The sequence below is a fragment of the Erinaceus europaeus genome, unplaced genomic scaffold, assembly GCF_950295315.1.
Source record: "Erinaceus europaeus unplaced genomic scaffold, mEriEur2.1 scaffold_921, whole genome shotgun sequence".
NCBI lineage: Eukaryota > Metazoa > Chordata > Mammalia > Eulipotyphla > Erinaceidae > Erinaceus > Erinaceus europaeus.
The window spans coordinates 1-26,964 of record NW_026648192.1 but is presented as its reverse complement, the minus strand read 5'-3'; the positions used below and the strand labels follow the sequence as shown (position 1 = coordinate 26,964).

Here is a 26,964-nt window from a genome sequence, read left to right as displayed (position 1 = left end):
GCAGGTGACACAGGTTCGCGCAGGTGACACAGGTGCGTGCAGGTGACACAAGTGCACGCAGGTGACGCAGGTGCGCGCAGGTGAGACATGTGCGCCTAGGTGAGGCAGGTGCATGTCGCGCATGGGGAAGCCCCTGCCTCCCTGTGTCGGAGAGGAACTCGGAGCTGAGAAGTGGTTGGCTGGGAGTGAGCTCAGGGTCCCGGGGTTCGAGGCCTGGCACCACCTCCTGCCTTCTCTCGCTCCCTATGGTAATAAATACAGCCTGAACTGGAATTGGTGTATTGCACCAAAGTAGAAGACTCTGGGGTGGGTGGGTGTGGGGGAGAATACAGGTCCTTCAGAGGACCTAGTGGGGATTGCACTGTTAGATGGAAAACTGAGCAATGTTATGCATGTACAAACTATTGTGTTCACTCGAATGTAAAACATTGATTCCCCAATAAAGAAATTAAAATTTAATAAAAAATTAATTAAATAGTTCATGAAACACTTAAAAATAAATAAATAAATAAATAAATGTACAGCCTTTCATCTCAGGCTCTGTGGAAACCATGCTCCGTCCCATCATCTCTCAGGCCAAGAAGCAGCCTCACTCGCTCCCCTCCTGGACTTTCTGGAGCTGGAGGCCCTGGAGTGGCCCTGCATGCCGTGCGCCCGGCATTGTTCAGTCCAGGTGCCAGCTGGGACAGAAAGAACAGCCCAGAACCCTGGGACAAACTGGGTCCCGGAGACCAGTGCAAGTTCTACTCAGTGAATATCGACTCCAGCAAGCTGAAGAAAGACGGTCCGGACTTTAAACGAAATATTTCACTATAAACTGCTTGAGACGAATGGCTCCCAGAAGCCCTCACACAGTTTCCCACATAACCAGGAATTCTCTCCCCTTTAGATATGCAAAATCGTGTTTGTGTATTATTGGGGTTTACACTGATTAATAAATATCTGAAATGTGAGGGGAAAAAAAGCTTCATTGTGGACCTGGGAGGCAGCCCAGCTTGGAAAGCACAGGACTTGCAGGCCTGAGGCCCTGAGGCTGTGGGTTTGATCCCTGGCACCACCTCACACCAGAGCGCCTCTGGTCCTGTCTCTGGTCTCTCTCTCTCTCTCTCTCTCTCTCTCTTTAAAGTGACAATCTTTTCAATCTTTTCTCTTTTATGTATTTACTTTAAATTTTTATTTATTGGATAGAGTCAGCCAGAAATTGAGAGGGTAGGGGGGAGATAGAGAGGGAGAAAGACAGAGAGAGACATCTGCAGCCCTGCTTCACCACTTGCAAGGCTTTTCCCCTGCAGGTAGGGGACCGGGGGCTCAAACCTGGGTCCTTGTGCACTGTAACATGTGTGCTCAACCAGGTGCATCTCCACACACACACAGGCAAATGAATCTTTAAAGAGAAGAAGGAAGAGGGTGTAGTTGTGGGCAGGCCAGATAGCTCAGCTTTAAAGCTCTGGTCTTGCGTGACTGGGGTCCCAGGTTCAGTGCCTGGTGTGTCCACATGCCAGAACTCAGGAGAACTCTGTCTCTGACACATTCTCTCTCCCTCTTAAAATTAAGAGATTTTTTTTTTAAAGGAAGGGCTTCCTTTGGAAGACTCTGTGGACAGGCCTTAAATAAAAATAGAATTACCTTAGGATCCAGCAATCCCACTCTTAAACATCTACCCAAAGATCAGTCAAACATTAATGAGGAGGGACACAGAGGCAGCCCTGTGCTAACAGCAGCATTGTTCACAACAGACAAAGAGTGGATGCAGCCTGGATGCCCGCCCACAGATGACTGGATAAAGAAGTTATGGGACTGACCATGGAATACTACTCTGCCATCAAAAAGGACGATGTTGTGTCCTTTGGGACAAAATGGATGGAACTGGAGGTGACTGTGGCTATTGAAACAAGTAAAGAGATGAAAGACAAGTACCAGGGAGAGGGGGAGGGAGAGGGGGAGGGGGAGGGGAGAAGTATGGGGGGAGGGTAGGGGAAGGGGAGGGGAAGGGAAGGAAAGGAGGAGGGAGGGGGAGGGGCAGGGGAGGAGGAGGGTAGGGAAAGGGGAATGGCAGGAGAGGGGGACGGAGAGAGATTGGACACTACAGCACTACCCCACCCACCATGGATCTCCCTGGTGCTGTCCACGGTGCTCCCATGTGGCACCAGGGTCTGAAGGAGCCCATGCATCTGCCAAGGCCTGCGCTTAGGATCAGGGAGCACAGGCGGTCCACTGCCCACGCCCACCGGGCCCCCCAGCGGCTGCAGGTTCAATCCCAGCACCGCCCACACCTGAGCTTAGCAGAGCTCTGGTCTCTTTCCCAGGCAAACAGCGACAGGCATTTAGAGGTGATGATGCAGAAGGTCTGAGTGCTCCCCGCTGTCAGTCAGCCCCCTCCCCTCCCCATCAGCCTTCTGCTGTGCCCGCCCGCTCCAGTCTCCTCTCTGCCTGGGTGTCGGGGGTGCCCTGATGGCCAGGGTGCTGCCAGCCCAGCAGGCAGGTGTCTCCTGGCTGAGCGGGCCCCCTTCCTGCGGGCCCTGTGCCCCCCACCCCGGCCTCCCTGCCCGGCTCCCCTCTGGGGCGGCTGTGGGGCTGTGGGGCTGCGGGGCTGCGGGGCTGCGGGAGGCCTTGTCAGACATCTGCTCCTGTGGTGCCTGCAACCCTGAGAATAGGAGGCGGCCAGATGGTCCCCAGCCTTGTCATCACCTCCTGTTGAACCCTGAAGGTCCATCCAAAAGCCAGGCAGGTTCCTCACCCCCTTGCGGAAGCCCAGAGACGTGTGTCATCGTCACACAGAAGCATGTGGCCTACGGCTTGGGTGCCAGCGTCCTGCTGGGGCCCAGGAGGGAGACATTCCTTCTGAGGACAGAGCTCTCCCTGTTCTCCTGGGTGTCTTGATGGCGATGGGGACACTCACCCTCCTGCTGCCCTGAGCTCACCACCCTAGCTCTTGGCCCCTGGGCTTCATTTTTCAAAGGAATCATTTAAGGGGCCAGGCAGCAGTGCACCCAGTTAAGCGCACACAGTACTAAGTGCAAGGACCCGGGTTTGAGCTCTCGGCTCCCCACCTGCAGGCGGGGCATCTCACAGGCCACTGGGGCTCGGTGCCGGCACTGTGAATCCACTGCTCCTGGGGGCCATTTTCTCCATTTCATTGGGCAGGGCAGAGAAAAGTCGAGAGAGGAGAGGGAGAGAGAGAGAGAGAGGGAGAGAGACAGAGAGACACCCGCACCCCTGCTTCACCACTTGTGAAGCTTTCCCCCTGCAGGTGGGGAGCTGGGGGCTCGAACCTGGGTCCTCGTGGGGTCCTCGTGCTTCGCCCTGTGTGCACGTAGCTGGGTGCACCACTGCCCGAGCCCATCAAGACTATTTTCTTCCACACATAACACGCTTTTGAAAATTCATGCCCTCTTCTCTGGGTCAGTACTTGACGTCAAGGATCATTTTGTTTCTTCTACCTGCTTTGATGATCTTTCCATATTGCCGTTTTATTGCTTTATTTTATTTTATTCAATTCTGTCTCCATGGTTATCACGGGGGCTCAGTGCCAACACTATGAATCCACTGCTCCCGGTGGCCATTTTTTTCCATTTTATTGGACAGGACAGAGATAAATTGAGGGGGAGACAGTGAGAGAGAGAAAGAGAGACACCTGCAGACCTGCTTCGCCACTTTTGAAATGACCCCTGTGTACTTAAGCCAGTGTGCCACCGTCCAACTCCCCATGTTAACATTTTATAGACATTGAATTAAAATCTGCCTCCGTGTGCTTTGCTTTATGTGTCTGACTGACTTGGGGTTAATTAAGCTTTTGATTTAGAAACTAGTGGATTGCATCAGCTTTGAAAAATTCCTTTTAGAAAATATTTATTAAAACCAGAACTCCTACCTTCTGCACCTCAAGAGGCATTTTGGTTCATACTTTCAGAGGGGGAGAAATGATAGGGGAAGATGACCAGAGGGGCTCTGAACCCCAACTCCGTCAGGGCCCAGAGAGAGAGGAGGAAAAACGAAGGTGCACTTGAAAGTAGTAACAGGTGTAGGTGTGACTTGGACGGGAAGAGAAGGCTGGACCATAGGGAAAAAAAGGGAAAATATGTATAGATATAGATAGTTATAGAACTAATAGTCAGTCCATGTCTGTGTGGGAAGAGAAGGCTGGACCATGGAAAACAAGGGAAAATATGGATAAATATAGATAGTTATAGAATCAATAGTCAGTCCATGTCTGTGCAGCAATAGAAGGCTGGACCATAGCAAAACAAGGGAAAAGATGTATAAATACAGATTGTTATAGAAATCATAGTCAGTCCATGTCTGTGACCTTGGGAGAATCACTGCAGTTTCCAGTGGAGGGGATAGGGGGCCACAGAGCTCTGCTGGTAGGAACAGTGCAGAATTATACCTCTGTTATCTTGTGATTTTGTAAATCAATTTGAAGTTACTAATACAATGTAAAAATATATTTATTATTTTTATTTGATAAGACAGAGAGAAACTGAGAGAGAGAGGGCAAGGGCAGATAGAGAGGGCAAGACAGAAAGATGCCCGCAGACCTGCTTCACCGCTCATGAAGCTTCCTCCTTGCAGGTGGGGATTTGGGGATTGAACCTGGGTCTCTGCAGGTGGAAATGTGTGTGTTTAACCGGGTGTGTCATAGCCATAGCCTAGCCTCCTAACCTTGTAAAATTCTTGGGCATAATTTTTTAAAGAATATCTTCTTTTAGTTTTGGGAAAAGATGGTATTGTGTTCTTTGAGAAATGAATGGACGGTGCTGGAGGTGATGCGGCTTAGTGGAATAAGTAGAGAGATGAAAGCCAGCTGCCAGGTGGCTTCACTCATGTGTGGAATCCAGAGCTGACACACAGGAGGTTGACAAAAATAACACAAAACAAAAAAACCACAAAACAAAACCCACAGAAGCAAGCAAACTGTTTGTAAGACTTGTGAGAACTCTTGTGGGTTCTCTGGGAGGTGAGAGGGTGGGAACACGAGCTTGGGTGGTGGGTGTGGTGTGGGACTAGAGCCTGTCATCTTAGAATATTGTCATCTAGTATTAGTCACAAATAAAACATTAAGTAAAAAGAACGTCTTCTTTCTTCTCCTGTCTCTGTAACCCCAATTATGTCTACCTAATAAGTTATAATTTTGTCCCCAAGTTCACTGAAGGTTAAAAAAAATGTTTTTTTCTTTCTTTCTGGTTCTGGTTTGACGGATTCAGTTCTTTTCTACTAAAGTTTACTGGACTTTGCCCCTGCCGGGTTTAATCTTCCCTTAAGTGGTTTCAATTTAGATGGTCACCAAATGTGCATGTTGTTGTTTGTAATATTTATCCATGAAAGGAGGGAGAGAGGGAAAGAGAAAGAGAGAGAGAAAGGGAGGGAGAGGGAGAGAGAGAGAGAGAGAGAAAGGGAGGGAGGGAGGGAGGGAGAGGGAGAGGGAGGGAGAGGGGGAGGGGAGGGGGAGGGGAGGGGGAGGGGAGGGGAGGGGAGAGGGAGAGGGAGAGGGGAGAGGGGAGAGGTGAGGGAGAGGAGAGGGAGAGGGAGAGGGAGAGGGAGAGGGAGAGGGAGAGGGAGAGGGAGAGGGAGAGGGAGAGGGAGAGGGAGAGACAAAGAGGGAGAGGGAGAGGGAGAGGGAGAGGGAGAGAGAGAGGGTGAAGGAGAGGGAGAGGGAGAGGGAGAGGGAGAGGGAGAGGGAGAGGGAGAGGGAGAGGGAGAGGCAGAGGGAGAGGGAGAGGGAGAGGGAGAGGGAGAGGGAGAGGGAAGGGAGAGGGAGAGGGAGAGGCCACTGTGGAGCCAGGGGTTGAATTTAGGACCTTGCTTCTGCAAATCCTGTGCCCTACATCTGTGTCCCTTCCCCAGCTGCCATTTGCTGACTTAGAAAACATTTTGTTTCCCAGCTGGATGTTTCCATGTTCACCTACCATGTCCACGTGTCCCTTCAGCTTGGGGATATGTTTATAAGAGCGTCTCTGAGATCTGTCTCTGCTCTCTTGAGCTTCAGCAGAGCTTTTGACTTTGATCTCTTGTCCCCCTGCTTTCCTGCCCTTGCGCACGGCAGGGTGCAGAAAAGCTTTGCTGGGAGCAGCGTGCCCATGGGGTTGGATCAGTTTCCGCTTTTGTTAGTTTGCGTCTGCCGATACCCTCTCAGGATGGGAGCGAACCCAGTCTCGAGCGGTCTTTTCTGACTGGAACCTAGAAGGCACCCAGCCAGGCCTTGCTGTGGCCTTTGCATTTGTCGCAGTGTCTTAGTAAGGCTGTGTAAGGTGGCAGGGGTGTAGTTCCACACTGCCCCGACACCACGGTTCTGTGCTGGCCCTCTGTCATAGCTGAGCTCAGTCAGGCCCTTCCACGCGGGCTGACTGCTGGAACCTTCACGTCCCCCCAACACCCGTGTCTCAGGGACCTTCCTGAAGCTCCCAACTGCCAGCACTGCTGTTCCCTCCTGCTTCTGCACCGCTGGTGACGGCGAAGACGAAGTCGCTGGTGAGATGGAAATGACCAGCGATCTCACCAAGTCGCTGCTCAGCACTGGTGTCTGGTGATGCTGGAAACGGAGTCCCGGACCGCATGGCCTCAGCCATGACAGGCTGCACCTCACCACCGTGCTCTCTGCCTGGTCTATCCAGAGTCACAGTCACATGAGAGGCTGCAGGGGCCTGCTGTGGGCTCTCCCAGCTTCTCTTGGCCGCAGTGTTCTGTCTGCACCAGCTTTAGCTCTTAGGCACCTGGCAGGCACTACTAGGTGGGCGAGCTCTCTTTGAAAGAAGTGAATTCATGTTCTAGACATTGTGAGTACATGCCAACAGGTCCTTCGTAGCCGCCTGTCCAAACTGGCAGGGATGGGATTATGATATTTAAGTGGATTGCTAACTTATTCTTAAAAGCCAGGAGCCTTTTTTCCCCCCTCCAGGGTTATTGCTGGGCTCGGTGCCTGCACCATGAATGCGCCGCTCCTGGAGGCCATTTTTTTCCCCTTTTGTTGCAGCCTGGTTGTGGTTATTATTATTGCCATTGTTGATGCTGTTCGTTGTTGGATAGGACAGAGAGAAATGGAGAGAGGAGGGGAAGACAGAGAGGGAGAGAGAAAGATAGACACCTGCAGACCTGCTTCACCGCCCGTGAAGCGACTCCCCTGCAGGTGGGGAGCCGGGGGCTCGAACCAGAATCCTTACGTCGATCCTTGCGCTTTGCGCCACATGCGCTTAACCCACTGCGCCACCGCCCGACTCCTGGCCAGGAGCCTTTTACGTGACTCAGAATGCAAATATATCTATCTATGTCTGCCTTCTGCACGCAGCTCCCAGCATTGTCTGCCGGGCTCGCCTCAGGCTTGCACCGCCTGTATCCGGAGCTGCCTGCGTCCTCAGTGGCACCGCGTGACGAGGCTGCTGTCCTGAAACTTGCTCACATTATCGGCCACATCACCATCAGGGATCCATTTAACTAGCTTCCTGTCCGGAGCCACCACGTTTATTCACGGCTGTCGTTCGGTGCCGATCGATGACTGTTTCTGTTCACATGTCGTTTCACACATGTGAGATGGTGTGTGGTAGAGAATTCTGGCCACCCCCAGAGTTCCCTGTCCCACTCTCTCCGTTGGAAGCTTCCCTGTTTTCTAGCCTCTGGGAGTCTGGACCAAATTCTTTTATGGGGAGCAGCAGGTGGGAGTTCTGGCTTCTGTCATTGCTTCTCTGCTGGACATGGGTGTTGGCAGGTGGATCCACACACCCAGCCTGTGTCTGTCTGTCTTTCCCTAGTGGGGCAGGGCTCTGGGGAGGGGAGGCTCCAGGACACATGGGGGAAGTCGTCTGCCCAGGGAGGTCAGGATGGTGTCACAGAAGCAACTGCAACTTGGTGGCTGAAACATGGTAAGATATAAAGCAGGACAAGTTGTTTAATAAGCTGGAATCCAAAGGTAGGAATAGAGCAGATGAAAGGAGGGATCTTCATGTGGGAAGAAGCTAGGAAGTCTATTTTAGGTCTGTTCCAAGGGGCCCATCACTTTAGTAATTTTTGCCTGAACCTCACAGCTGTCATGCAGGTGAGCTAAAAGTGTCGTCTGGGAAGATGGTGTCAGAGTTGAGAGCAGGCCTAGGAAGCTGGATCAGGGCAGAGAGTGGCTTCTGAACACGAGGAAAGTATATAAACACCAGTAACTGTAAACCCCACTGACCTGGTTCAGGGACTATATATCTAGCACGGGAGCCCGTGTGGCCTCTGAGTCCCTGTCAGTCTGAGCTCACAGTCCCTGGTCACAGCCGGAACCTTCTAGGCTGCTCTCATGTCAGGCCCCTCTTCCTCGAGAGGCAGAGCAGGCTGACTGGCCTCCCTTCAGAGTGAGGAGTCCCCACCATGGCTGCGGGAGAGCAATACACTGTAAACTGTGTGTGTGCACAAGCCTGTAATTGTGTATCTGTGTGTGTCTATGTAATTATTCACGTTCTCACATCTATTATCAAGGTAGCAAATTTTGCTCACACCAACAAATATCTCCAATTACTTCATGTATATGATTAAGATGGTAAACTGTTGTCAAGAATTGTCTAGATTCTAGAAATAACTAGATATCTGGAAATAACTCAATTATACAGGAGTCGGGGGTTAATGCAGCAGGTTAAGCGCAGGTGGCGCTAAGTGCAAGGACCGGCATAAGGATCCGGGTTCGAGCCCCCGGCTCCCCACCTGCAGGGAAGTTGCTTCACAGGCAGTGAAGCAGGTCTGCAGGTGTCTGTCTTTCTCTCCCCCTCTCTGTCTTCCCCTCCTCTCTCCATTTCTCTCTGTCCTATCTAACAAAGACGACATCAATAACAACAATAATTATAACAACAATAAAAAGGGCAACAAAAGGGAAAAATGAATAAATATTTTTTAAAAAAGAAAGAACTCAATTATAGTCCAAGTTACTTAAAAGGCAAATAATGACTCAGTCCAGCACTGTCCATGTTCCTCAAGTGTGTGTGTGTGTGTGTGTGTGTGTGTGTGTGTGTGTATGTGTGTGTGTGTGTGTAGCTCTGACTTTCCCTCAGACATCACAGAACCTCATAGGAATGCTAAATGTTTATGCCTTGGCACAAACACATTTTTCCTCAACTGCTTTCACAAAGTCACACGTTGGACAGACCCCTGGGAGAATGAAACCACACGGTTTCCCGTTTCTCGTCATGACATTCATGTCTGTAACCCACAGTACTTGAGGTCTGCCATGGTGTGGGGGCCGCCCAGATTCCTGCCCGAGGTGTGTTTTCAGTTGACTTTAGGGCTTGAGGGGAAAAGTGTTAGTAGAACGTAGCAAAGTGAAATTCCTGGTAAATAATATGTAGGCATCTATTTATTTTAAGCAGAATGAAAATATAGTTTTAAAGTGCTTTGTCTCCTGACACACTGCCATGCTAAGAGGCTTTTGTGTGTTTGTTTCTCACCGGCATTATCTCTGGGGCTCAAGCCTGCATGACAAGCCCATTGCTCCCAGTGGCCACTTCCCCCCCTTTTAATGATAGAGACAGAGAAATAGGGTGAGAGAGGAGGAGAGAAAGAGAGAGAGAGGAGAGATGTCTTCCACCAACACCACTGCTAATACTGCTCCCCCCTGCAGGAGGGTACCAGGGGCTCAAACCTGGGTCCTTGCACACCATGGCAACTTCTGTGCTTCCCTGGTTGCACTACCCCCAAGATTTTTTTATGGTTGAAAAGTTGCCTTTTCAGTGGAAACATGATCATGCCAAGAGGTCTGGATTATAAATTACCTGCAAAGAAAAAAAAAATCAAAACCAAAAGGTCTATATTAGAATGCCACCTTATTCAATAAAAATGATAGAGCATTAAAATAAGCAACATCCAGAAAGAATGCTAGCAGGGCAAATATGTATATACATGTACTTCTCACCGTGAAAGAAGTGACCATTTCAACGCAAAGTGGCTCACAAAAGGCTGAAGGCCGGCTTAAGGGACCTATCTAAAGCTATGGACAGAGGGGGAAGCCACAGTGTTTTTTAAAATTCTTTTTCTTTTCCTGTTCTTCCTTTTTTTTTTTTTTGCCTCCAGGGTTATGACTGGGGCTCGGTGCCTGCACTATGAACCCATTGGAGGTGATTTACTGCCCATTTTGTTGCCCTTGTTGTTATTGTCATTGTTGTTATTGCTATCATTGTTGGATAGGACAGAGAGACATGGAGAGAGGAGGGGAAGACAGAGAGGGGGAGAGAAAGACAGACACCTGCAGACCTGCTTCCCCGCCTGTGAAGCGACTCCCCTGCAGGTGGGGAGCCGGGGGCTCGAACCGGGATCCTCACGCCGGTCCTTGCTCTGCGCACCACATGCACTTAACCTGCTGTGCCACCACCCGACCCCCAAATTATTTTTTCTTTAACTGCAACCAGGCCAGTGCGAAGGAGGGAACAAGACATGCTCCTGTGTGAAAGTCCATCTGGGCTCTCTGGATGTGTCTCTCAAACCACGGAGGAGTTTCCAGGAGGCTGAGAAATGAGACTTGATTATTTTTAAATTATCTTTGTTTATTGGACAGAGACAACCAGAAACTGAGAGGCAGGGGGAGATAGGGAGAGAGACAGAGAGACACCTGCAGCCCTGCTTCACCACTCATGAAGCTTTCCCCCTGCAGGTGGGCTCCGGGGCTTGAACCCTGGTCCTTGTGCGCTGTAACCTGTGCACTCAGCCAGGTGCACCACGCCCTGGCCCCAGCAATGAGACTTTATAAGTGTTTGCATGAGGCCTGGAGCTAAGGATATGTTCAGAATCCTTCTCCTGGGAGTCGGGCAGGAGTGCAGCGAGTTAAGGGCTGGTGGCGCAAAGCACAAGGACCGGACCAGTATAAGGATCCTGGTTCGAGCCCCCGGCTTCCCACCTGCAGGGGAGTCACTTCACAGGCAGTGAAGCAGGTCTGCAGGTGTCTGTCTTTCTCTCCCCTTCTCTGTCTTCCCCATCTCTCTCCATTTCTCTCTGTCCTATCCAACAACAACAACATCAGTAACAACAACGATAATTACTACAACAATAAAACAACAATGGCAACAAAAGGGAATAAATAAATAAATAAATATTAAAAAAATAATCCTTCTCCGAAGATGAGACCTCTCACCTGATAACATAAAACGTTTGATAACCAGACCCAGCAGTGAAGAAAATGCTTGAAAGGCACCTGCTAAGCAAGGGAGCGGTATCTGTCTCTTTCTACTCCTCTGAGCCTTTTGCAAGACCCACCACCACCTCAGAACCTCGCTCTGGGGACGGCTGTCAGGGTCCAGCTCCAGCCAGAAGGGCAGCCCTGGAGCCAGTTGGAACTCCGTGCAGTTGGCTGTTAGGACCAGCGCTGTCTGGGGGTGGCGGGCGGCGGTGGGTGCAGACCCTCTCCTCCCTCGTGTCTGGGGACACTCTGGTCCTGTCTCACCCAGCCAGGCTGACCCGGCGGAGTGTCATAAATTAATCACTTGACTCAGGAGTCCCCAGAAGACCTGCCTCCCCGGTCGCTGCTGGCTGACTGCACCCATAGCAACGCTGCCTCCGGAGCAAAGTTCGACAGCCTCAGATCTTTATGACCACACTCAGGGGCCAAAGTCCACTGACACAGCCTTCCGGTGAAGGCTTGGGGTTTGGCCTCAAACTTGTGAGACTTCATTTCAAAGCACTGGATTCCAAAACGATAAGGTCACCCAAGATACTGTAAAAAGCGGTTTGCCTTTGGTGGTGGTGGCGGTGGCGGTGGCAGTGGCGGTGGTGGTCTCATCCTGAGAGCGGGGCCAGTGCGTCTCTGTGAACATGCCCACCGTCCAGAAGACGTTGATGTACTCGGTGAGCTTCCTCTCCGGCTTGGGGTCTTTCATCGTCATCTGCGCTGCCCTGGCCACTCACCGGTGGATCAGCAGCACCATCCTCATCAGCGACGCCTCGTCCAACGGCAGCATTTTCATCACGTACGGGCTCTTCCGCGGGGAGAGTCACCAAGAATTCAGCCAAGGGTTGGAAGAGATGACAAAACACTTTGCAGGTGAGGACTCAGCGCCTGTGAGGGACCCTCGAGACGCGCCCACCGCAGCAGACCCAGGCAGCAGCCGCCCGCAGACAGGTTCCTGGTGAGCTCTGTCTCGGCCAGTTGAAGCAGGCAGTGTTCTGTGGCGTTTGAACGTGATGTCGTTATTTGGTTGGCAGGAGTGGCTTGTCATGTGTTTCTGAGGGTGGGATTTTATTTGTGTCAAGCCTTTTGTTGTTGTCATTGTTGGTTTGTGATTAAGAGCAGCGTATAAGATCGGAAGACCAGGGGTTAGAGAGCCGCACCGCACCCACCACCCATGCTCGGTGTCCCAGTCTCCCCACCATCGTGAGCTTTCTGTTGGAACCAGTCTCCACTCAGAATGTCCTTAGTTCCTTCTGCTCAAGGGAGCAAAGGAAACAGTCATGCTCTTCTTCTTTTTAAAATTTTATTCGTGATTTAATAATGATGAACAAGATTGTAAGATCACAGGGGCACAATTCCACACAGTTCCCTCTCCCAGAGTTCCGTGTCCCTCCCCCTCCATTGGAGGTTTCCCTGTCATTTATCCCTCTGGGAGGATGGACCCAAATTCTAGGGAAAGATAGAAATAGGCTGGGGGTGTGGGTTCACCTGCCAACATCCATATTTAGCAGAGAAACAATTACAGAAGCCAGAACTTCCACCTTCTGTACCCCATAAAGAATTTGGGTCCAGCACCAATGTGTCCTGGAATCCCCCCTCCCCAGAGCCCTGTCCCACTAGGGAAAGGTAGAGACAGGATGGGAGTGTGGATCCATGTCCAGAAGAGAAGCAATTACAGAAGACAGACCATCTATGTTCTTATTCTTACCGCTCAAGTTTATTTCTTTGAAAATCATTTTAGGAGAGAGAAGAACTCTTCAACTCTGGCCTAATGTTGTGCAGGGGATTGAACCTGCTGTCTCTGGGGCCTCACAAGACAAGTCCTGTGCTTTAACAGGCTGAGCTATGTCCCAGGTCTCTGAGTTCACTTCTTTTTTTTTTTTTCCTCCAGGGTTATTGCTGGGGCTCAGTGCCCACAACATGAATCTACTGCTCCTGGAGGCCATTTTTCCCATTTTGTTGCCCTTGTCTTATCATTGTTGTGGTTATTGTTGTTGCCATTGTTGCTGTTGTTGGACAGGACAGAGAGAAATGGAGAGGGGAGGGGAGACAGAGAGGGGGAGAGAAAGACAGACACCTGCAGACCTGCTTCACTGCCTGTGAAGGGAATCCCCTGCAGGTGGGGAGCCGGGGGCTCGAACTGAGATCCTTAGTCTGGTCCTTGCGCTTCTCACCTTGAGTTCACTTATTTAACACACTTGAATTTGCATTTTTCCCCTCCAAATGATTTTATTCCTGATACTCATTCTACTATATACCCCTTGAACTCCAGGGGGCGGGATCTCTAATGTTTTTCTCAATTTCTCTATAATAGGGCTTTGCTCTGATGGGGAGGGAATGATCCCATTGAGAACGAGGAGGAGGTGAACTGAGCTACTTAATCACGTTGGAAGTTTGAGTAGATGCTGTGACAAAGTTCAGGTTTAAAGGCCCTTGTGTAGCGCTTCAGCCCCTCAGTGGAGCTGGCCTTGAGCAGAGAGCTATGCAGACGTGACACTGCCCAAGACCTCAAGGCGGCCGCTGCCTCTCCACCGTGAGCGGGAGCCATTTCCTGCCCTGTTGAAATGCGGCATCTTGCGAGGGGTGATGGTGGGGTCTGGGGCTTTGGGAGAAGCTCTGGGTTGGAGGCCTGGCTCCCGCCTCTCCTCCTCACACACGCTTCTCTGTGCAAGTAACGGGCCTGAGGAGAGGGAGGCGGCTGCAAAGAATCACGGGGAGGACCTGCTGGGACGCACGCACGTAGCCGGGGAGCAACTTGAAACAGGACTTGAATGACCCAGTCACACTCGTAGGTCCATGAAGAGTGTTTTCAAAAACCCCAGAAAGTGTTTTTTCCCCCCTGAATCTCCAGATGCATGTGGAAATCGCAAATTCAAGATAGCAGCCTGTGCATGATTTTATTATTTATTTATTGTCATCTCCATGACTTCACAGTGGTGGGCTGACTTTTTAATTTTTTTTTTTTTTTTTTAGAGAGAGAGACAGATGGAGAGGCAGAGAGGCAGAAACCATAGCACTGAAGTTTTTTTTTTTTCTCCTATTTTATTGACTAGGACAGAGAGAAATTGAGAGGGGCAGGCAGAAAAGGAAAGAGAGACGCCTGCAGCCCTGCTTCACCGCTCAGGAAACTCCCCCTGCGGGTGGGGAGCGGGGGCTTGAACCAGGGTCCTTGCGCCCTGTAATCTTCTTCTAGCGTTTGCCCTTCTTCCGCAGCCAGTCCGCAGCGTCAGGTTGAGCCTGATGTCAAGTTTCGAGACCTTCTTTGAATCTGGAGAGGTGGCAGTCGTTGACTATGTGGGTCATAGTCTGTCTGGAGCCGCAGGGGCAGTTCGGGTCGTCTCTGGCTCCCCAGCGATGGAACATAGCGGCGCACCGGCCATGGCCTGTTCGATAGCGATGGAGGAGGGCCCACTCATAACGTGCTAGGTCAAAGCCGGGTGGACGCTCGCAGGGGTCTGTGACGAGGTGTTTGTTCTTGACCTCAGCTGACTGCCAGCTCTGTTTCCAAGAGTCTGGAACAGAGAAGTTCAGTGTAGGCGTAGCGGACCAGATTGGGTGACGAGACGTCAAGCGTTGGACAAGGTGGGCGAAGATCTCCGCGTATATTGGCAGGTCCGGTCGAGCGTAGACGTGGGAAATGAACTTAGATGATGCCGCATCCCGAGGAATATCTGGCGGGGCGATGTTGCTAAGAACTGGCAGCCACGGAACGGGGTGGAACGGTGCACTGAGATAACATGGGTTGAGGGCAGAGACCCCCCAGGTGACAAGCTGAGGGCAGAGACCCCCCAGGTGTCAGGCTGAGGACAGAGACCCCCCAGGTGACAGGTTGAGGGCAGAGATCCCACAGGTGTCAGGCTGAGGACAGAGACCCCCCCAGGTGTCAGCTGAGGACAGAGACCCCCCAGGTGTCAGCTGAGGACAGAGACCCCCCAGGTGACAGGTTGAGGGCAGAAATCCCACAGGTGTCAGCTGAGGGCAGAGACCCCCCCCAGGTGTCAGGCTGAGGACAGAGACCCCCCAGGTGTCAGCTGAGGGCAGAGACCCCCCAGGTGACATGTTGAGGGCAGAGATCCCACAGGTGTCAGGCTGAGGACAGAGACCCCCCCAGGTGTCAGCTGAGGGCAGAGACCCCCCAGGTGACAGGTTGAGGGCAGAGATCCCACAGGTGTCAGGCTGAGGACAGAGACCCCCCAGGTGTCAGCTGAGGACAGAGACCCCCCAGGTGTCAGCTGAGGACAGAGACCCCCCAGGTGTCAGGCTGAGGACAGAGATCCCCCAGGTGTCAGCTGAAGACAGAGACCCCCCAGGTGTCAGGCTGAGGACAGAGACCCCCCCAGGTGTCAGCTGAGGACAGAGACCCCCCCAGGTGACAGGTTGAGGGCAGAGATCCCACAGGTGTCAGCTGAGAGCAGAGACACCCCAGGTGATAGGCTGAGGGCAGAGACCCCCCCAGGTGTCAGGCTGAGGACAGAGACCCCCCAGGTGTCAGCTGAGGGCAGAGACCCCCCAGATGACAGGTTGAGGGCAGAGATCCCACAGGTGTCAGGCTGAGGACAGAGACCCCCCAGGTGTCCAGCAGTTGAAGAGACATCAGGCCTCCTCCTCTGCCCTAGTGGACACGGGCGAGGGAAGCTGTCCTTTTGTCTGTGACTAATTCTGAAAACATCCCTGGCACATGGCCCTGAACCTCTGGCATGGCGTGCCCTTCCTTTCCTGGCATTTTTTCCCGTGCCACCTGACACAGGTGTGTGCTGAGGCATCTCAATGAGCCCTCACCCAGGGCTGGGGCCTTGAGGACAGTCCCCCGGGCAGCTGGCCCTTCTGTCCTCTCCTGTGGCCACAGTGCCTGTCTCGGGCCAGCGTTCTGCGTGTCACTGTTCCCTGTAGGAAGTCCTGCCCAATGGCCCAGCTGACTGGCGCCGACCAGACCTGGCTCTGAGGGTAGCGGCTGGGACTGGCCACAGGCCGGCTACCACCAGCGCAAGTGGCAGACGGGACAGGGGACTCTGCTTCCTGTTCTGGGTTCACCAGGAGGAGCAGAACTTCTCTCAGGGTGGTGAAGGGCAACCCAGGTGCTGAGGTATGAAGTCCCCTCCGTTTGCCCCTTCTCTGTCCCACTCTGTCCTCCTTGTTGTTGCGGCGATCCTGCTTGGCCCCGCCCCAAGGAACCCTGGGAGAGGGTTCCTGAGTTCGAGAGTTTGAGGCTTACAGAGTAAGAGAGAGTTCCACAGTGGAAGAGTTTCAGAGGGTTCCCGAGTATGAGAGTTCAAGAGTTCCAGAGTTGGAGAGGGTTCCCGAGTTCCAGAGTAAGGGAGAGTGCTTGTGCCGCCGCAAAGAGACAGCAGAGTTCTGTTTGGTGATTAGTTTGTCTTAGTTTATGAATCGTTGTTCCTGAATAAAGAAATACAGCTTCCCTGCCCAGCCGTTGTCTCCACGTCTCTGTTACCCACCGTGGAGCAAGCCAGCCCAGCCAGAGCCTCCGAAATTTTAACAACACCTCCTCTGTCCCCTCTCTGTCCCGTCTGTCCCTTCTCTGCTCTCTGTCTCCTCTCCCTTCTCTCTGTCCCCATCTCTCTATCCCTTCTCCCTCTCCGTCCCCATTATCTCTGTTCCCTCTCCCTTCCTCATGTCCCTTGTCTGTCCCCTGTCCCCTCTCTCTGTCCCCTGTCCCCTATCTGTCCCCTCTCTGTCCCCATCTCTCTGTCCCCATTATCTCTGTCCCCTCTCTGTTCCCATCTCTCTGTCCCCATTATCTCTGTCCCCTCTCTGTTCCCATCTCTCTGTCCCCATTATCTCTGTCCCCTCTCTGTTCCCATCTCTCTGTCCCCATTATCTCTGTCCCCTCTCTGTTCCCATCTCTCTGTCCCCATTATCTCTTTCCACTCTCCCTTCCTCCTGTGTCCCATCTGTCCCCTCTCTGTCCCCATCTCTGTGTCCCCTCTCTGTCCCCATCTCTCTGTCCCCTCTCTGTCCCCATTATCTCTGTCCCCTCTCTGTCCCCATCTCTCTGTCCCCATTATCTCTGTCCCCTCTCTGTTCCCATCTCTCTGTCCCCATCTCTCTGTCCCCATCTCTCTGTCCCCATCTCTCTGTCCCCATCTCTCTGTCCCCATCTCTCTGTCCCCTCTCTGTCCCCATCTCTCTGTCCTCATCTCTCTGTCCCCATTATCTCTATCCCCATCTCTCTGTCCCCATTATCTCTGTCCCCTCTCTGTCCCCATCTCTCTGTCCCCATCTCTGTCCCCTCTCTGTCCCCATCTCTCTGTCCCCATCTCTCTGTCCCCATCTCTCTGTCCCCATTATCTCTGTACCCATCTCTCTGTCCCCATCTCTCTGTCCCATTATCTCTGTCCCCATCTCTCTGTCCGCATCTCTCTGTCCCCTCTCTGTCCCCATATCTCTGTCCCCATCTCTCTGTCCCCTCTCTGTTCCCATCTCTCTGTCCCCATCTATCTGTCCCCTCTCTGTCCCCATCTCTCTGTCCCCATCTCTCTGTCCCCTCTCTGTCCCCATCTCTCTGTCCTCATCTCTCTGTCCCCATTATCTCTGTCCCCTCTCTGTTCCCATTTCTCTGTCCCCATTATCTCTTTCCACTCTCCCTTCCTCCTTGTCTCCTGTCTGTCCCCTGTCTGTCCCCTGTCTGTCTCATCACACTCACTCTGTCCAGGGCAAAGCTGACTTAACTCTTTAGTGCTGGCGACAGAACTGGACAGGAGGTCCCTGGCCTTCCCCGGGGGACTGGCCAGTGCTGAGGCACTAGAACAGCCATCTTGTCAGAGGGGCAGCGTTGGGGTGGGGAAGGGGTTCGGGGCCGCTGGACTCGCCTCCAGACAGAGCTTCGGGGGAGACGAGCAGGCAGCTCCCTTCTGGGGCAGCCAGGGTGGGTGCTGGGCGTGCTGAGGCAGCTCTGGCCCCGCTGTGGGGAGCATTCTGTGCCCTCACGTCCCTGCCCTCCGGGGTCTGTTCTGTGAGCACTTACGGGGCCCCGCAGGGGAGCCCTGCTCAGCTCTGGCTGATGGTGCTGGGGATTGAACCTGGGACCCCTGGCCCAAAGGCAGGAGAGTCTGTATGCAGAACCATTACTGCTATTATCATTGTTATTGACATTATTAGTATTATTATTGTTATTTTCCCCAGAGCCCTGCTGAGCTGGGACCCCTGGTCCCCAGGCAGGAGAGTTTTTTGCGGAACCACCATACTATCTCCCCAGCCCTACTTTTTTGTTGTTGTTCTTGGTTACATATGAGAGTTTCACATAAGAGAGAAGAGAGGAGAGAGAGAGAGAGAGAGAGAGAGAGAGAGAGGGAGGGAGAGGGCACTGAACCTGGGACCTCAGAGTTTCAGGCAGGAGTAAGGGAAGTAGACAGACAGGCAGACGCACGTACACACATACTGACAGAGAGAGAGAGAGAGACCAGAGCTCTGCCCAGCTCTGGCATATGGTGGTTCTGGGCCCTGAACCTGGGACCTCTGGGACTCTGGCCACACTGGCTCATGCTCAGTCTCCTCAGCCGCCAGGACTATTATTATTTTTCATTCTTCATGTTTTGCATGGAGATGGGGAGAAAGATCATAGCACCGAGCTTCCTCCAGTGCTGCGTTGTTCCCACGAGGTGCTGGAACTCGAACCCAGGTCCTCACGCACAGCGAGGCGTTTGCCCCAAGTGACTCCCACTCTGGAGGGCTGCAGCTGGGGAAGAGCCACGTGTGTGTGTGTGTGTGTGTGTGTGTGTGTGTGTGTGTCTGTGTGTGGGGGGTCCTCCCTGTGTGCTGGGTCCCCTGCATGTCTCCAGGGTGGGGCGTGTCCCAGCATGTGTGGCACGTGGCATGTCCTCAGCATGTGGCGTGACCCTGGTGTGTGATTTGTGTCCCCAGCTGTGTGTGGTGTGGCGTGTCCCTGGTGTGTGTCTGTGTGTGTGTGTGGCATGTCCCTGATGTGTGTGTGTGGCGTGTTCCTGATGTGTGTGTGGTGTGCTGTGTTCCCAGCTGTGTGGTGTGTGCCTGGTGTGTGTGAGTGTGTGTGTGGCGTGTCCCTGATGTGTGTGTGTGTGTGTGTGTGTGGTGTGTCCCTGATGTGTGTGTGGTGTGCTGTGTTCCCAGCTGTGTGGTGTGTCCCTGATGTGTGTGTGTGTATGTGGTGTGTCCCTGAGGTGTGTGTGGTGTGCTGTGTTCCCAGCTGTGTGGTGTGTCCCTGATGTGTGTGTGTGTGGTGTGTCCCTGGTGTGTGTGTGTGTGTGTGTGTGTGTGTGTGTGTGTGTGGTGTGCTGTGTTCCCAGCTGTGTGGTGTGTTCCCAGCTGTGTGGCGTGTCCCTGATGTGTGTGTGGTGTGCTGTATTCCCAGCTGTGTGGTGTGTCCCGGTGTGAGGTCATGTGGCGTCTGCAGCCCTCACGCCTCTCAGTCCTAGGGCTGCTGGCGGCCTCTGTGGCGAAGACCCTGCAGACGGTGGTGGTGCTCCTGTTGGCGCTGGGCCTGGCGGCCTCGGGGCTGGGCTGCGTCTTCTGTTTCTACAACGCGGTCAGCAACCCCTACCAGACCTTCCTGGGCCCCCCGGGCGTCTACACCTGGAGCGGCCTGAGCGGTGAGAGGGGCCATGGGCTGGGGGCTGGGGGCTGGGGGCTGGGGGCTGGGGCTGGGGGCTGGGGCTGGGGGATAGGGCTGGGGGGCACTAGGGCTATCTCCCTCCTCCAGGGATGGTCCCAGGGTCCTGGGTCACTGGCAGCCAGGTGGGTGCCCTCACAGGCTAGCCGCCTGTGGCTGTTCCACACTCCGGGCTGGTTCCGTCTTCCGTTCTCTGGCCCGACGTGCGGATCTCCCATGGGTCCTGCATTCTCTGAGGACCCCGGGCCCTGGAGCTGGGTGTGTGCGGGCTCCCTGAGGAAGGGGGACTGGGGACTGTGCCCCATGAATATATATCCCAGAGCTTCTCTAGCCAGTCACCTGTGGACTCACCCAGTTGTTTACCCTGTGCGAGACCCTGGCCCTGAGCCCAGCACCACGAGGGGCAGGTCCAAGAATGTTGAAGAGGTGCTGTGGGGTCTCTCTCTCTCTCTCTCTCAGTCTGTCTTTCTGTCTCTCCACTGGTCTGTGGAGGCTGCTCCGTGGTGGCGTCAGGTGACTGGGCTTGAGGGTGTTTCTGGCCCAGGGCCCAGCTGCTGTGACACGTGTGTCCTTAACCTGATCCCCAAACCTCCAGGGGAGTAGCCCGCATGCAGGTGGCAGGTCACACCCATGTCATTACTCCTGTGTCACTGGTTCACGTGTCCCCAGGGCTGGAGAGACAGCTCACCGGGCCAGGCGTGTGCCTTGCTGGGTGCATTGCCCTGGCACCAAATGGCAGGCACTATGGAACCAGAGGAGGCTCTGGTGCTCTGTTTCTCTCCCTTCTCTCTGATTTACCTTAGAGAAATTACATTAGTTATGGCTCTGCAAAAAAAAAAAAATGGGGGGTGGGGACACAGCATCACTGATGAGTCTCCCCCTCTCTCCCGGCCCCCCAGCCTCCTTCGTCCTGGTGGGCATGGTTCTGTTCGCAGTTAACACACAGTCCAGCCGCGTCTCCGAGGACCTGGTGCAGAAGCTCTACCCCGTCTACCCCACCTCCAGCCACAAGGGGGTGACGCACAGCTACGGCCTGTCCTTCTGGCTGCTGCTGCTGGCCCTGGCGCTGGACGTGGTCACCACGGTGGTCATCGCCTTCTACCAGAGGGCCAGGAGCCAGCAGCGGCAGGAGCAGAGGAAGCCCGTGGAGTCGGCACCCCGGGACGGCATCCTCTTCTGAGCCCCTGGCCTGTCCCCCGTCTGACCCCGGACTGGTGGTCAGTCTGGCCAGGTGGTCCGTGGGGCTGTCTTGGGTGATGGCTCCTGTGGGCCCCAAGCTCTTCCTGAACTGGGTGCTGCTGGCTGGGTCCATCTGACGGGGGTGGGGGTGGGGGGGTGGCTCAGCGGGTAGAGTGCAGGTCTTGCAGGGTGCTCAGCACCCGGCCTGAATGGAGTTCTGGTGGCTTCCTCTGTCTGTCTGTCTATCTGCCTCTCACTCACTCAGATGAAATAAATGAGCTCAACCTTGTTTGCTGTTGTAGCTGTGGCTTCACAGCTCCAGGCTAACTTTTTCAGAGAGAGAGAGAGACAGACAGACACACACACACACACACACACACACACACACACACACACACGCACAGAGAGAGAGAGAGAGAGAGAGAGGTAGAGACACAGAGAAGACCTTCTGGCACTGGAGCTTCCTTGAGTGCTGTGGGGGCTGGGCTGAGCCCTGCATCTTGGGGGACCCCCTCCCCCTGCCTCACTCTTGGTGGGGGGCGTAGAGCTGTGGGAGAGTTTTAGAGCCCCTCACTGTGGAGGCTAAGAAAGCCTTGGGTTCTGGACTTTCCTCAAGGTCCTCAATGCCCCTGAGGACCTGAGAGCCCCCTGAGGGTTTGGGGGGACTCCCTAGTCTTTGGGGAGACTCCCACTTTTTTCTGGTGGGTGGGCTTCCAGCTGCAGAGGGACTTAGAACTCACCTTTCCAAGTGCAGTGCTGGGAGAAAGTTCAGACGTGGGTTGATGCCCACTGGTCCTCTGGCCTCTGGGACATGACTCAGACATGGGGGCAGTTGGAAGGCTGGTCCCCCTTGCCGAGGCCCCTAGGGAGGGTTCATGGGGAGGGGACAGGATAGGGCAGAGGAGAGAGAGAGCAGGAGAGGGGCAGGACGGAGGGCAGGAAGGGGACTGAGGCTTAGACAGATGCCGGTGAGCCCAGCCAGTGTCACAGGGCCTGGCTGTCACCCCAATGGGCAGGGCTCACACAGAGCGTTGCCACCCTGGGAAACCCCCAGGGCCCCGGAACAGACATGGATGAGAGCCCATGGCTGGCCACTGTCCTGAGCCCCAGAAAGACTCCTCCAGGGACAGGAGGTGGCTGGTGAGAGCCTGTGGTCACTGGGAGCAGAGCAGCAGCTGGTCAGTGGGTGGGGGGCTCTGACCTGCCGTGCCAGGTAGGGTGCACATCTGGGGGTGTGGCGCTCCATCAGGTAGAGAGCTTATAACCACAGGTTCCTGATGGGACAGCCCAGAAACAACTGAGCTGGGTCCTGGGGCAAGTAACGGGTGGATAGGAAGAGATGGCCTTTGTGATGCTACTGGAGAGGGAGAGAGGGAGGGGGAGGGGGAGGGGAAGGGGAGGGGAGAGAGGGAGGGGGAGGGGGAGGATGAAGGCCGTTTCAGCTACTACTATAAATGACTTCTCTATTTATTAACTAGAAGGATAGAGAGGGAAGAGAAGAGGAAGAAAGAAAGAGCGAGAGAGATAGAGGCCAGACAGTAGCACTCACGTTACAGGACACAGCGCACAAGGACCCAGGTTCAAGCCCCTGGTCCCCACCTGTAGGGAGAAAGCTTCATGAGTGGTGAAGCAGGGCTGCAGGGGTCTCTCCATCTTGTTCCCTCTTTATTTCCCCCTCTCAATTTGTCTCTGTCTCTATCCAGTAATAAAGAAGTCATGTTTTAAAGAAGAGGTACAGAGATAGAGGAGAGGAGTGAGTAGGGGAGAGGAGGAGGGAGAGAGAGAGAGGGAGGGAGGGAGAGAGAGAGGGAGAGAGAGAGAGAGAGAGGGAGAGAGAGAGAGAGAGAGAGAGAGAGAGAGAGAGGGAGCTCAGAGCCTCACCCCAGTCCTCGCAGTCCTGGGTCACACCTGGGGCCATACTCAGGCATGTCCTGTGCTCAGCCTCCTCTGCACACCTGTCATTTGTTCACAGTCTCCTTAGGAATCACTTCTTCAGGGGCTGGGCGATTGCTCATGGGGTGGGGGTGTCTGCCCACAGTCCTGGGGGGTTCTGAGGCTGTGGTCTCTCTCTCTTGCTGTGTGTGTGTGTGTGTGTGTCTGTCTTTCTGTCTGTCTGAAATAAAATAGAAGGAAAAAATTGGACTCTGGGGGCTGGGGAGGGTACAGGTCCCGGGGACAGAATGACAGGGGACCTAGTGGGCGTTGTATTGTTGTGTGAAAAACAGAAATGTGATACATGTACAAACTATTGTATTTACTGTCAATGTAAAACATTAATCCCCCAATAAAGGGAAAAAAGTGCCCGAGTTCCACAAAAGAAGAAGGGAAAAATTGGTCTAGGAGCAGATGATCGCACACATGGAAGGTCCCAGCACTACAAAACCAGAGGAGAGAGAGAAAGAAACAGGAAACAGAGGAAGGAAGGGGAAAATCAGTGGGAAAGGGGTAAGGAAGCAACAAAAGAAGGAAGGAAGGAGGAAGCTGAAGAGAGGGAGGAGGGAAGGGTCCCTTCTGGAAGACCCCCCCCCCCGCACCCCCAGCTGTCCTGCCTCTGGAATCTCCTGGCTCTGCAGACTCCCGCCTTGAAGTTGGCTTGTAAATGAATTATTGTGAAACTGACAGTATTAAAGACCGATTCTCCACAGCGAGTCTTTCCCGAGCTCCTTGCCATCACTGCTCTCTCTTCTTCCAGCGTTTGCCCTTCTTCCGCAGCCAGTCCACAGCGTCAGGTTGAGCCTGATGTCAAGTTTCGAGACCTCCTTTGAATCTGGAGAGGTGGCAGTCGTTGACTATGTGGGTCATAGTCTGTCTGGAGCCGCAGGGGCAGTTCGGGTCGTCTCTGGCTCCCCAGCGATGGGACATAGCGGCGCACCGGCCATGGCCTGTTCAATAGCGATTGAGGAGGGCCCAATCATAACGTGCCAGGTCAAAGCCGGTTGACGCTCGCAGGGGTCTGTGATGAGGTGTTTGTTCTTGACCTCAGCTGACTGCCAGCTCTGTTTCCAAGAGTCTGGAACAGAGAAGTTCAGTGTAGGCGTAGGGGACCAGATTGGGTGATGAGACATCAAGCGTTGGACAGGGTGGGTGAAGATCTCCGCGTATATTGGCAGGTCCGGTCGAGCGTAGACGTGGGAAATGAACTTAGATGATGCCGTATCCCGACGAATATCTGGCGGGGTGATGTTGCTAAGAACTGGCAGCCATGGAACCGGGGTGGAACGGATGGTTCCAGAAATGATCCTCATGGAGGAATATAATTTGGAATCCACCAAGTGGACATGGGGGCTACGGAACCATCCTGGGGCACAGTATTCTGCAGTGGAATAGCATAATGCCAGAGAGGATGATCGCAGTGTGGAAGCGCTCGCGCCCCATGAGGAGCTGGCCAGTCTTGCAATGATGTGATTCCTCGCGCCCACCTTTGCTGCAGTTTCTATGAGATGTTCGTGAAATGACAGGGTGCGATCGAGAGTAACGCCAAGATAGACTGGCTGGGCTTCATGCCGGATTCTCGTATCGCCAAGCTGCACATTCAGCTCACGCGAGGCCGAGGCATGGTGTAGATGGAAAACAGATGATACCGTTTTTGCAGTGCTAGGGATTAGTCGCCATTTTTTACAGTCATCAGATATCAGAGACATGTCTTTCGTGAGTGTTTCCTCGAGGATGTCGAACTTGGATGCCTGAGTTGCACAGCAGATGTCATCAGCGTAGATGAACTTCCTTGAAGAAGTTTCTGGGAGGTCATTGATGTAAATATTAAATAGCGTAGGAGCCAGGACAGAGCCCTGGGGGAGGCCACTTGAGACAGGTCTCCATCTGCTAGACTGCTCTTTGAAGGCTCAGGCTGTGTGCCTGGGCAGGGACGGGGGCTGGAGGAGGCTGGGAAGCCTGAAGGACAGGCCGGCACCCTGGGGCTTGCAGGAGAGGCTGCTGGGAGCTGAGGCCGCTGGGGTCTGGGCCTTAATTTTGTTTAAACTTTTGATTTGTGATTCTAGTGGGTTACAAGGCTTTTCAGAGGGATATTTTATTTATTCCATATGAGATATGCGGAGCTGAGAGACAGAGAAAGAAAGAGGGGAAAGGAGAGAGGAAGAGATAGATAGAGAGAGAGAAAGAGGAAAGGAGAGAGATGTAGAGAGGAGCCAGAACCCCACTGCAGGGCCCAAGCCCTCCTTCCCCTCCTCTTCCTGTTCATTGCCTTCTTCTCCCTCCCCTCCCCTCCCCTCCTGGAAGTGACAGACCTGCCCCCTGTATGGTGCTGAGTCATCACTCTGCTGGACCCCCACCCACCCAGGAGAGTGGGCTCAGGCCACCACCCCCACACAGGAGAGTGGGCTCAGGACTCCCACCCCCACCCAGGAGAGTGGGCTCAGGCCCCCACCCCCACCCAGGAGAGTGGGCTCAGCCCCCCACCCCCACCCAGGAGAGTGGGCTCAGGACTCCCACCCCCACCCAGGAGAGTGGGCTCAGGCCCCCACCCCCACCCAGGAGAGTGGGCTCAGCCCCCCACCCCCACCCAGGAGAGTGGGCTCAGGACTCCCACCCCCACCCAGGAGAGTGGGCTCAGGACTCCCACCCCCACCCAGGAGAGTGGGCTCAGCCCCCCACCCCCACCCAGGAGAGTGGGCTCAGGACTCCCACCCCCACCCAGGAGAGTGGGCTCAGGACTCCCACCCCCACCCAGGAGAGTGGGCTCAGCCCCCCAACCCCACCCAAGAGAGTGGGCTCAGGACTCCCACCCCCACCCAGGAGAGTGGGCTCAGCCCCCCACCCCCACCCAGGAGAGTGGGCTCAGGACTCCCACCCCCACCCAGGAGAGTGGGCTCAGCCCCCCAACCCCACCCAAGAGAGTGGGCTCAGGACTCCCACCCCCACCCAGGAGAGTGGGCTCAGCCCCCCACCCCCACCCAGGAGAGTGGGCTCAGCCCCCCACCCCCACCCAGGAGAGTGGGCTCAGGCTCCCACCCCCACCCGGGAGAGTGGGCTCAGGACTCCCACCCCCACCCAGGAGAGTGGGCTCAGGCTCCCACCCCCACCCAGGAGAGTGGGCTCAGACCCCCACCCCCACCCAGGAGAGTGGGCTCAGGACTCCCATCCCCACCCAGGAGAGTGGGCTCAGCCCCCCACCCCCACCCAGGAGAGTGGGCTCAGGCCCCCACCCCCACCCAGGAGAGTGGGCTCAGGACTCCCACCCCAACCCAGGAGAGTGGGCTCAGGACTCCCACCCCCACCCAGGAGAGTGGGATCAGCCCCCCACCCCCACCCCCACCCAGGAGAGTGGGCTCAGGACTCCCACCCCCACCCAGGAGAGTGGGCTCAGGCTCCCACCCCCACCCAGGAGAGTGGGCTCAGCCCCCCACCCCCACCCAGGAGAGTGGGCTCAGGACTCCCACCCCCACCCAGGAGAGTGGGCTCAGGCCCCCACCCCCACCCAGGAGAGTGGGCTCAGGACTCCCACCCCCACCCAGGAGAGTGGGCTCAGGCCCCCACCCCCACCCAGGAGAGTGGGCTCAGGCCTCCACCCCCACCCAGGAGAGTGGGCTCAGGGCTGCTGCTCAGGGCCCAGCTCTCAGCTCCTCCAGAATGTCAGCAGCAGCCTGGACTGTCCTCATGGCTCCTGTGGTTTTGTGGCTCCCATGGCCTGGAGGGTCTGGGTGGGGTCTCCTGGGGCCTTGATTGCTTCCACCAGAGGGAATCTCACCAGTCCCTGCTTGGGCACCAGCGCTCTGGGACTCGAACCCAAGACCTCCTTGCACAGCAGGGTGTGGCTCTACCAGGGGAGCAGCCCTCCAGGGCCTCTTGGAGGCTGGGTTTCATCCCTCCTGGGTCAAACTTCTTTTCCGTTTTTTCCTTCCAGGTCATGGCTGGGGCTCGGTGCTGGCACTATAAATCCACTGCTCCTGGTGGCCATTCTTCACATTTTATTGGATAGGACAGAGAGATTGAGAGCGGAGGGGAGACAGACAGACAGAGAGACTTGCTTCACCTTAGTGAAGCGTCTCCCGTGCAGGTGGGGAGCAGGGGCTTGAACCTGGATCCTCATGCAGATCCTTGTGCTTAGTGCTAT

The 26,964-nt window shown here is 54.6% G+C and overlaps 1 protein-coding gene, 1 long non-coding RNA gene and 1 pseudogene across 3 annotated transcripts; all 3 read left to right on the top strand.

Annotated features, from left to right (window-relative positions):
• Positions 1 to 309: 309 nt before the first annotated feature.
• On the top strand, positions 310 to 1,013 carry LOC107522553 (cytochrome c oxidase subunit NDUFA4-like; annotated as a pseudogene).
• A 10,699-nt stretch (positions 1,014 to 11,712) lies between these two features.
• CLRN3 (clarin 3) lies at positions 11,713 to 20,916 on the top strand. Its single transcript, XM_007523831.2, has 3 exons — positions 11,713 to 11,986; positions 19,516 to 19,695; positions 20,615 to 20,916. The coding sequence occupies exons 1-3, from the start codon at positions 11,758 to 11,760 to the stop codon at positions 20,893 to 20,895; spliced, it is 690 nt and encodes a 229-aa protein (XP_007523893.1). The 5' UTR covers positions 11,713 to 11,757; the 3' UTR covers positions 20,896 to 20,916.
• LOC132536669 (uncharacterized) lies at positions 19,013 to 19,494 on the top strand. 2 transcript variants are annotated; one of them, XR_009548156.1, is made up of 3 exons: positions 19,013 to 19,236; positions 19,267 to 19,318; positions 19,412 to 19,494. It is a non-coding gene; the product is annotated as an uncharacterized LOC132536669 (long non-coding RNA). The 2 variants fall into 2 exon arrangements; XR_009548154.1 differs by lacking the exon at positions 19,412 to 19,494 and having other exon boundaries at positions 19,013 to 19,060; positions 19,103 to 19,236; positions 19,267 to 19,339.
• Positions 20,917 to 26,964: the final 6,048 nt, after the last annotated feature.

Coding starts and splice junctions, on each gene's coding strand:
- CLRN3 (XM_007523831.2), top strand. CDS start 11,758: ATGCCCACCGTCCAGAAGACGTTGATGTACTCGGTGAGCTTCCTCTCC. Junction 11,987..19,515: donor GATGACAAAACACTTTGCAG/GTGAGGACTCAG, acceptor CACGCCTCTCAG/TCCTAGGGCTGCTGGCGGCC. Junction 19,696..20,614: donor CACCTGGAGCGGCCTGAGCG/GTGAGAGGGGCC, acceptor CCGGCCCCCCAG/CCTCCTTCGTCCTGGTGGGC.